Source organism: Gadus macrocephalus, chromosome 4 (genome assembly GCF_031168955.1).
Source record: "Gadus macrocephalus chromosome 4, ASM3116895v1".
NCBI lineage: Eukaryota > Metazoa > Chordata > Actinopteri > Gadiformes > Gadidae > Gadus > Gadus macrocephalus.
In genome coordinates this window covers 2,262,245-2,271,521 of record NC_082385.1, presented here as the reverse complement: position 1 = coordinate 2,271,521, position 9,277 = coordinate 2,262,245, and the positions used below count along the sequence as shown (strand labels likewise).

General features: G+C 48.2%; 1 protein-coding gene across 1 annotated transcript; it reads right to left on the bottom strand.

Annotated features, from left to right (window-relative positions):
* On the bottom strand, positions 1-8,168 carry LOC132455624 (transmembrane and coiled-coil domain protein 3-like; the record flags this gene model as incomplete). Its single annotated transcript, XM_060049510.1, has 2 exons — positions 1-2,738; positions 7,764-8,168. Coding segments are annotated over 2 exons (720 nt in total), but the record flags the coding sequence as incomplete, so codon positions are not given.
* Between the last annotated feature and the right edge of the window lie 1,109 nt (positions 8,169-9,277).

The window sequence follows — 9,277 nt, the reverse complement described above, 5'->3', positions numbered from 1 at the left end:
GAATGAGCATCTTCTTTAGAAAACAAATAAGGATTTATTTAGTAATTTGAAAAAGAGGGAGAACCACAGTTGCAACGATGCAACAACAAACAGATAGGACATTCCCAGAGACAAGCATCGGAATTAAAAGTATGAACTTAAAAGAGATAGATAGATATGAACAAAAAGACAGAGATAAGCCGTTTGGAGCACAGAATTGCAAAGATAATGTGTTTTCAGTGATTGATTAATCCCCAAAACCAATAACAATCCAACTGGAAACACATGATGAAAGAATGATGCAAGAGGTGAGAGGGAGGGGGGGGGGGGGGGGGGGGGGGGTTGCAGGAGTCATTCTGCTTCGTCTGCTCGGACAAAAGGCTTTCCCACAAAAGATTTTCTATAAAAAAAAAAAATCATGAAAGGAGGAAGAATGGCAGAAAAATAGTGAGACTGAAAGTAAATACAAAAAAATGAAAATGAAAGAAATAAAAAAGGCAATTCACTTCCGGCAGTTATTTTACAGTCACTGCCCCTTCTGTAGAAAAACGTCCCCGCTCACTTCCCGAGCTAATTCCATTTTTATTGAGCACCCGAAATACATTTTGCAGATTCCCCATCACACCCACAAACAGAGATAGAGAGAGGTCAAGAGACAAACTGGACACCAGATGCCCACTAGAGTCTTGGAGCGAGAGAGAGCACACTTTGACGACACCCAAACCAAACGAAAAGGATCTCCACCACGACACAACGATTCACACAAACCAAAGCCAGTGGATTGAAACATTCCCCACACTTTTCCATACATATTGACTCACAACAAGCAGGCAGACAAACAGATAAAAACAGAGCACCACACACAATAATTTCCATTTAGAAATTGGAAAGATGTGTCCTTGTCTTCAAATCCCATCCGGCTGGTATGTAATTCCACGGTTTTGGGGCTACAAAAGATATTCACCTTATTCCCTCAAAAATACATTATTTTCAGATTTCTGTTCCAAAAATGTGTGCCAATGTCATTTTTTTGTTCTTGGGAGAGAATCGTGTGAAATTCAACCGATGCGTACATGAAACACATAGAACTAGTTATGCATTCATCAACGTTGTAGTGAGATTCATGATATAATTAGATGTATAAACACCCCCTCTTAAAGATAGTGTTTCTAAAACTTGAGGGCAGGGTTTTGGGGCGTTTTCGGAAACAGAAACACCCTCCCAGAGTTTTGCTCCAAACATACTTGAGATGCATGTCATAGGCTTGAATACACTTGTCGAGCAGCTGGAGTTCTTAGTGGTGTCAACACCGCTTTTTAGACACGTACAGACAGATATCACATCATGCTTCGCCTCTGATCCACCTGGCTGCTTCTGACTCCATCCCCAACATCTCCCCAAAACAACAAAGTTTGCGTTTCATGATAATTGAAAGCCGTTCCAATCAGCTTTATCTAATTTAGAAGAGCAAGAACATTTGGGGAAAGGTTGGACTATCGACGTCTTTGCTCCTATTTTGAGTATTAAATTGAATTAAATTAAATTAAATCAAACTTTTTACTTGTATAGCCCTAATCACCATTACAGTCTCAAAGGGCTTAAGCGGCCAAATAGTTAAGACACCCACTGACTTGACCTTAGCTCCCAAAGAGGGCAAGAGAAAACGCCCCTAATCAGCAAGGAAGAAATCCTGAGGCGGAACGCAGAGCGGGGGATAACTCCTTCGAAAGATGGTCAGGAATGACTAACGGAGAACGCAAACCTCTGACCACTGGTCCGATGACGTCAACGGTGCAAGATTTCTAGGAAAGGGAACGGAATTGATGTTGCAGACCGGCGATTTATTTTCGCAATGTGCGTCTGAAGCAGTACTCTCTTAAATTAGAAAATAACCGAGCACAACCGCTTCCCTATAATGTCTGTTCATTAGGGCTGTAGGGGAAGCAGGTTGATGTAAGGCTACAATACAGAACTCTTCCTCTTCTCTCCCTCCCTCCCCCCCCCCCCCCCCGGGTCACAGATCACTATGAGGTGTAGACGTTGCATTGATTTGTTCCCGTTCTCCTGCGCAAACACACTTTCCTTATTGGGGACATAAAAGAATACGGAAAAAACAGCTCATTAGAAAGAGAACCTTTAGTTTCACTTTGGAAATAATTTAACACTTTCCGGGTGCTTACCTCCGGGGTGATTCACGGTTACACAACAACCTCGAAATAGGAACGCAATAAAACAAAATCACAATGTGCCCGAAAGCAGTGTCCCCAAAATCGGTAGTGTTTCTAAAGTGACGTCCCTTAAGTGTGTGGCTGCCAGGTAATCCTGTGTCCCCACAAAGACAAGTGAGTGTGTGTGTGTTTATAGTTCATAGGTCTGCGTGCGCATGTCTGTGTGCGGGGTCCGTCCCGACACACAAACACACACATGCATAACGCACACACGAGTCAGCGCGGCGGCGGCAGCAGCGTGCGCTCCAGCGCCCCCTGCAGGTTGTCCCAGTGCCGCCACACCAGCGCCAGCAGGGACAGGGCGGTGCAGGTGAGTCCCAGGTGGAGCCGGCTGCGCAGCAGGGGCGCGGCGAACTTGGCGGCAGTGGAGACGCACACCAGGATCACCGTGGCGATGGCCAGCATGATGTTGATGCACTTGCCGAGGAGCACCTTGGCGTCGGCGCTCTCCGGCTGGGCGGTGGACTGCTGCTGCTGCTGCTGCTGCAGCTCCAGCTTGGACACTCGCGTCTGGCACGACTCCAGCGCCTCCTACACACGCGCACACACCAGGGATGGAAATTATCTTTTTTTGCCCACTCATCTTTTATACCAGCCACTTTTTATACGCTATATTTTTTTTTAATAAATGCGTATATTTTAAACAATATAATAGTAACAATAGATAAGAAAAGTTTTTCATGCGCAACTTTTTTTATATCAGAAGTGATTTTTACTGTAAGTAGGTTCTACCAAGGAACTGAAGTTGAAAACGTTACCCTCTTACCGATAAACAATACACAGGTATCTGCCATGTTAAGTCATGTTCATTTCAAAGGTGTTACGATGACAAGTTTGGGGATAATTCATCTATACAAAGATTGTTAAAATATTAACAATAAAACAACATGCATGGCTACACCATCATAAGTCAATTCGTTTTTTTATATTTACATGTGACTGCATACAAATGTGTCCACAGACATAGTAACTAACGTATGATAGTAAGGATTATTGGCCCTTAACACTAATATTCAGAAAAAACACTGCCTCAAAAGGCTATTGGCTTAAGCTATACAAGGAGAGGCATATACTTGAACTTTATACCCTGAACTTTTAAACGTTGCAAACGTGCAAAAACATAATTATATATTTATGTGGCATTCAGTCCAATGCTGAAAATATGTCTGTGGCATTCAGTAGGCCAATGCTGTGGTAAAGTGTGTAAAGTATGACCAAGTGTTTCTTTCTGTTCAATAGTCTAGATAGAACTTTATCAATCCCCTGTAGGAGAAATTTGATAATGTTTGTCCCTATAAAACAATAATGGTAAAAAAATAAATACAAAACACGACGGTAACTGAGTAGGTCAAACCGTCCAGTCTGAAGGCTCTACTTAACCACTCCCCCTACTCACTTCCACCAATGCAAAGCGAACAGAACTGAGTAGGGGAGGGCGTAGCCTAACTAGTTTGTGAAAGACCCAGAGAAACGCAACGCAAATTCAATGTGAACATGAATGAGGCTTTAATAAAATCCCGGACGATTTCGAAATTCTGCAAAACATTTTTTAAAAGTGTCTCAAAAAGAGGGCATGTCCGGGCAAAAGAGGACGTATGGTTAGGCCTACCCTACGTACGGGAAACACATTTGATTCCTACCTGTGGCCCAAATTGGTGGGCGCTATCCTGGTAATTTCTCTGCGTGAGAAATACGAAGAGTGGCGCGTGAGCGTGTGCATGGGTTGAATTCATGGGGCAAGCCCCAGGAATCTCCCACTTCCGGTTTCCATGAAAGAGAACCAAACTAATTCGCACAATAGCGTTCATGCAAATCTTGTCAGGGTGTGTGTGTTTCCCTGGTTTTCCCTCCTGTGTTGATTACTGTTCCCTCCCCTAATGTGTCTCAGCTGTTGCTCGTTGTGTTTGTTATTTAAGCCCTCGTCTTTCCTTTGTTCCTTGTGCTGTCATTGTGGTTTATCGTGGTTTGCTGTGGTTAGTGTTGGTGGTTAGTCTTGCGTGTGCCGTGTTCCCTGTCGTCTTCTGAGTTCCCTGTAGTCTCCCGAGTTCCGAGTTGTCTCCCGAGTTCCCTGATTCCTGTGCCTTAGCCTTTAGGCTTGAATAAAGTGCCGTTTCCTGAAATACCGTCTGCGTTTGGGTCCTACCTGCCTGCATGCACCCGCAGTTCCTTAACAGAATGACAGCACCACTATGGGACCCAGCGGACGCTCAATTTGACCGTAAGTTGGAGGATTTAGTAGCCAAAACAAGGAAGACAATGGAGCGCTGTAAGGGTTGGGGGTGCCACCCGGTTCCTCCTGGTACTCTAGCTTCCGCATTGACTCCGGTCCCCGAGCCCTGTCCGGTTCCTCACCCCACTCCTAGCCTTCCAGAGGGGGACCGGCCTCTTCGCCTGCTTGAGGTGGTCCGCCCTCTGCTCCTGCCGGAGGGGGTCCGCCCTCCAGACCGTCCAGGGGAGGCACGCTCCCCGCTCCTGCCTGTGGGGGCCCTCCTCCACTCCTTCCCGAGGGGGGTTCCCCTTCAAGGCCTTCCACCGGAGGGGACCCGCCCTCTACCTGGCCTTCCACCAGAGGGGACCCGCCCTCTGCCTGGCCTTCCACCAGAGGGGACCCGCCCTCTACCCTGTCCACCGGAGGGGACCCGCCCCCTACCTGGCCTGCCACCAGAGGGGACCCGCCCTCTGCCTGGCCCTCCTCCTGAGGGGACCCGCCCTCTGCCTGGCCCTCCTCCTGAGGGGACCCGCCCTCTGCCTGGCCCTCCTCCTGAGGGGACCCGCCCTCTACCTGGCCCGCCTCCTGAGGGGACCCGCCCTCTACCTGGCCCGCCTCCTGAGGGGACCCGCCCTCTACCTGGCCTGCCTCCTGAGGGGACCCGCCCTCTACCTGGCCTGCCTCCTGAGGGGACCCGCCCTCTACCTGGCCTGCCTCCTGAGGGGACCCGCCCTCTACCTGGCCTGCCTCCTGAGGGGACCCGCCCTCTACCTGGCCTGCCTCCTGAGGGGACCCGCCCTCTACCTGGCCTGCCTCCTGAGGGGACCCGCCCTCACCCTGGCCTTCCTCTTGAGGGGACCCGCCCTCTACCTCGCCTTCGCCGGCCTCCTGAAGGGTTCCGCCTTCACCGCTGCCGGCCTTCTGAGGGGGTTCTGCGCCACTGCAGGTCTCCTGAGGGACTGAGCCCTCATCGTCCTTGCCGCCGGCCTCCGGAAGGGTTCCGCCTCCACTCTGCCTCTGCTTGCCCCCCAGGCCGTCCGCCTGAGGCTCCCTGCCATGCCCTGGGGCAGTTTTCTGGCCGCCCGCTTGACGTCCCTCGGCTCTGCCCCAGTCCATTTATTTTTTTTTGATTCCCCCCTCCTGGCGCCCCTCCACCCACCCGTTTTGGGTTTGACTTTCTTTGTTTTTTTTGCTTGTCGTGGGTCGCCTGGGAGTCGACCCTTAAGGGGGGGGTACTGTCAGGGTGTGTGTGTTTCCCTGGTTTTCCCTCCTGTGTTGATTACTGTTCCCTCCCCTAATGTGTCTCAGCTGTTGCTCGTTGTGTTTGTTATTTAAGCCCTCGTCTTTCCTTTGTTCCTTGTGCTGTCATTGTGGTTTATCGTGGTTTGCTGTGGTTAGTGTTGGTGGTTAGTCTTGCGTGTGCCGTGTTCCCTGTCGTCTTCTGAGTTCCCTGTAGTCTCCCGAGTTCCGAGTTGTCTCCCGAGTTCCCTGATTCCTGTGCCTTAGCCTTTAGGCTTGAATAAAGTGCCGTTTCCTGAAATACCGTCTGCGTTTGGGTCCTACCTGCCTGCATGCACCCGCAGTTCCTTAACAAATCTAGCATTAAAGGTTAATTTAAGGAAGTTCTCTCCAGTCACGCTGAAAGTAGTTCGCTAGTAGTAGCGCAATTTGCCGTTTCAGAGAATTCTGAGAAATCGGACTAAATTCTCAGAATTCTGACACTGCAAATTATTGCGCGCTTCCATACCGCTCTTCTTCCGAATTGCATGTGTCTCACGCCGAATGCGTGAGACTTGAGAGCTGTTACCGGTATGTTATCCCGGATGTTGACAGTCGCAGTGCAGCAAGAGAGGCGTAGAAGAAGAAGGGGGCCGGATGTTGTATTAAATATCCAAATTTGATCGGACCTGACTGGAAAGTATTACCCGACACAGTGGCGGGTGAAGTGACACATCCCTGGCACACAAACACACACACACACACACACACACACACACACACGTGCACAGACGGAGATGTACACACACAGGCAAAGACACACAAACACACACACAGATTGAGAAGTACACACACATACGCGCACACACATACACAGACGGAGACGTACTGACACAGGCATGCACACGCAAGCAAGCACACACATGGAGATGGACAGACACACAAAGACATCCACATGCACACACACACGGACACAAACACACACAAGCACGCACACATGGAGACATACACGTACACACACAAACACACACATACACACACACCCACGCAAAGGCAGACACGCACACAGGCACACACACACACGCGTAGATGTGCAGACAAACACACACACACACACACAAACGTAGAAGTACATACATACACACATCCAAACGCACATAAACACACACACACACACACACATAGATTGACAGTGAGCGTATGCGTTAAACCCACCCACACATAAGTGCAAATTGATGCAAACGTAGTAACACACAGACCCACACACACACACACACATAAACAAACACACACACACACAGAGTTAGGTTAAGTTCATGGCAGCCCCGTTTGAGAATTGGCTCGTGTTGGGCCTGGAGGCATCCGCAGGATTAAACTTCTCCCACTTCTCATGCTCACAACGAGAGCGGCAATATGCTTCCTGATTTACATACCTCGTGAGCGGGTACCTCCGTGAGTCACCGCTAACCGAGAGGCTCAACTTATTACCATCTTATTTCTGTCCGCCCATTTCCTTCAGGGTCTGCCAATTTCTTTTTATTATCTATTGTTTTGCAAAAAACTCCTGAAGCTAAAATATTTCCACAATATCGATTTGGTAACTGTAATAATATAATAATATATTATGTAATAATATAATCATATATATAACAATAAAACGGTTAATAATAAAATAATGTAATAACATTAACGGTCAATAGATAGTAATAAATAATAAAACACAATACAATACAAAATACTATCTATGTTTTATTATTAAATTTGCTTGAATAGATCAGTTTTAGCAAAGCGTCCTTGAGTGTAAGAAAGGCGCTATACAAATAAAGTTATTTCCAATTGCTATGGCCATTGGATGCAATGTAACATGTAGCTCCCCCCCACAGCCCTCTTACGCTCTTATTGTATGTTGTACGTCCTTGCACTTGCAAAAATAGTACTTAGCATCATGTAGCATCTTATCCTAGCTATCGGTGTTGTATACAGGGAATGGGTTAACCTAGAGATTGTTAGTGCCTTGCACTTGTTTCAATGAACCTTACCTCACGGTTTCTCTTCCTTCTAACAAATGTACTTATTGTGAGTCTCTATGATAAATGTAGCTACTGTAGCCGGGTCTCCCCGCCCCGTACCTGGATATCGCGGGCCCTTTCGTAGGCCTGGTAGGCGACCTTCTCTTCGATGGCGGCCAGCTCCTGCTTCAGGTTGATGGTCTCGTGCTGGTGGAGCTCTGTGAGGTCATTCAGCTGGTCCTCCAGACGCTCATACCTGACCCCCGGAAACACAGGGCGAGACGGGCTGAGTTCCAAACGCACAAAGGCTTCGTTACGTCCTAGTGCTTGTTGGCCATAGATATATATATATATAGACGTTGACTCGATATCGCCTGAGCTGTGCGGTTCAGTGGAACGTGTGCGTCGATGCCGCCGCCATCTTGCCGCGGGGTAACCCCCCCACCTGAATGAAGGAACGTCCGATAGGGCAGAGGTACTCTCCCAGTCAAAATCACTCCAAATCACTTTCTTTTTAAGCAATCTTCAAGAGGGTGGGGTTTCTGGTGTTTGCGTAAAAATAGTAGTAGATATAAATTAAAAAAGTGTAGATTTTTTTTTCTATCAACACACGTCTGACGTATGTCAGAAACCACACGCGTGAAGATTGCTTATTCGCTATACACTCGAGGAGACGAGCAGTAGCATACTTGACCCCCCCCCCCGAAACCAAGGGTGAGACGGGGTGAGTTCCAACACACAAAGGCTTACTTTCTTCCTAGTGCTTGTCGGCTATAGACTCGAGACGAGCAGCAGTAGCATCCCTGACCCCCGCAAAAAGGGTAAGTTCCAACACACACGAAGGCTTTGTTAAGTCCTAGCGTTTGTTGGCCGTGTACACTCAAGGAGACGGGCAATAGCGTACCTGACCACCGCAAACACACATCGAGACGGGGTGAGTTCCAACACACAAAAGCTTTGTTATGGCCTGGCGCTTGTTGGCTACACGCACGAGACAGATAGTAGCGGTAGCGGTAAAAAGTGTTGGGAATGGGACAGCTGCCTCAGTGGGATGAGAGTGAATGTGAGCTGGGGGTGAGTTCCAACAACACACGCAATCTTTGTTCCGTCCAAGTGCTTGGTGGCCCTTCACTTGAGCAGCTGAGCAGTAACCGTTAGGGACCAAGGAAAAAGTGTTGGAATAAGATATATACCCCAGTGGGATGAAAGTGAACGAGAACTGTTGATATCTGGGCCAATCACGACCGTCAGAATTCAACACATGTCTAAGGACATAGTGGAAAAAACACACACACAGATAGATCTACAGGCACAAGGATCTGCCACACACATCCACACATGAGTGCAAAGTGATACAAACGGAGTAACACACAGACAGACACACACAGAAACACAGAGGTAGGTTAAGGTTATGGCGGCCCCGTTTGAAGATCCCTTCCTGTTGGGCCTGGAGTCATTCACCACAGAGCACTTCCAGTGTAGGACACCGACGTATTCTTGGTCCGAAGCCGCTTCGGTGACCGCTTTAGTGTGCTCCTCTGGCCTACTCTTCGAAGTTAAGGAAGCGAGGGGCCGTTGGGAATCGGCTATTGTATAATTAGAATTGGAACGCAGCCAGAGTGTAAGACATTAGT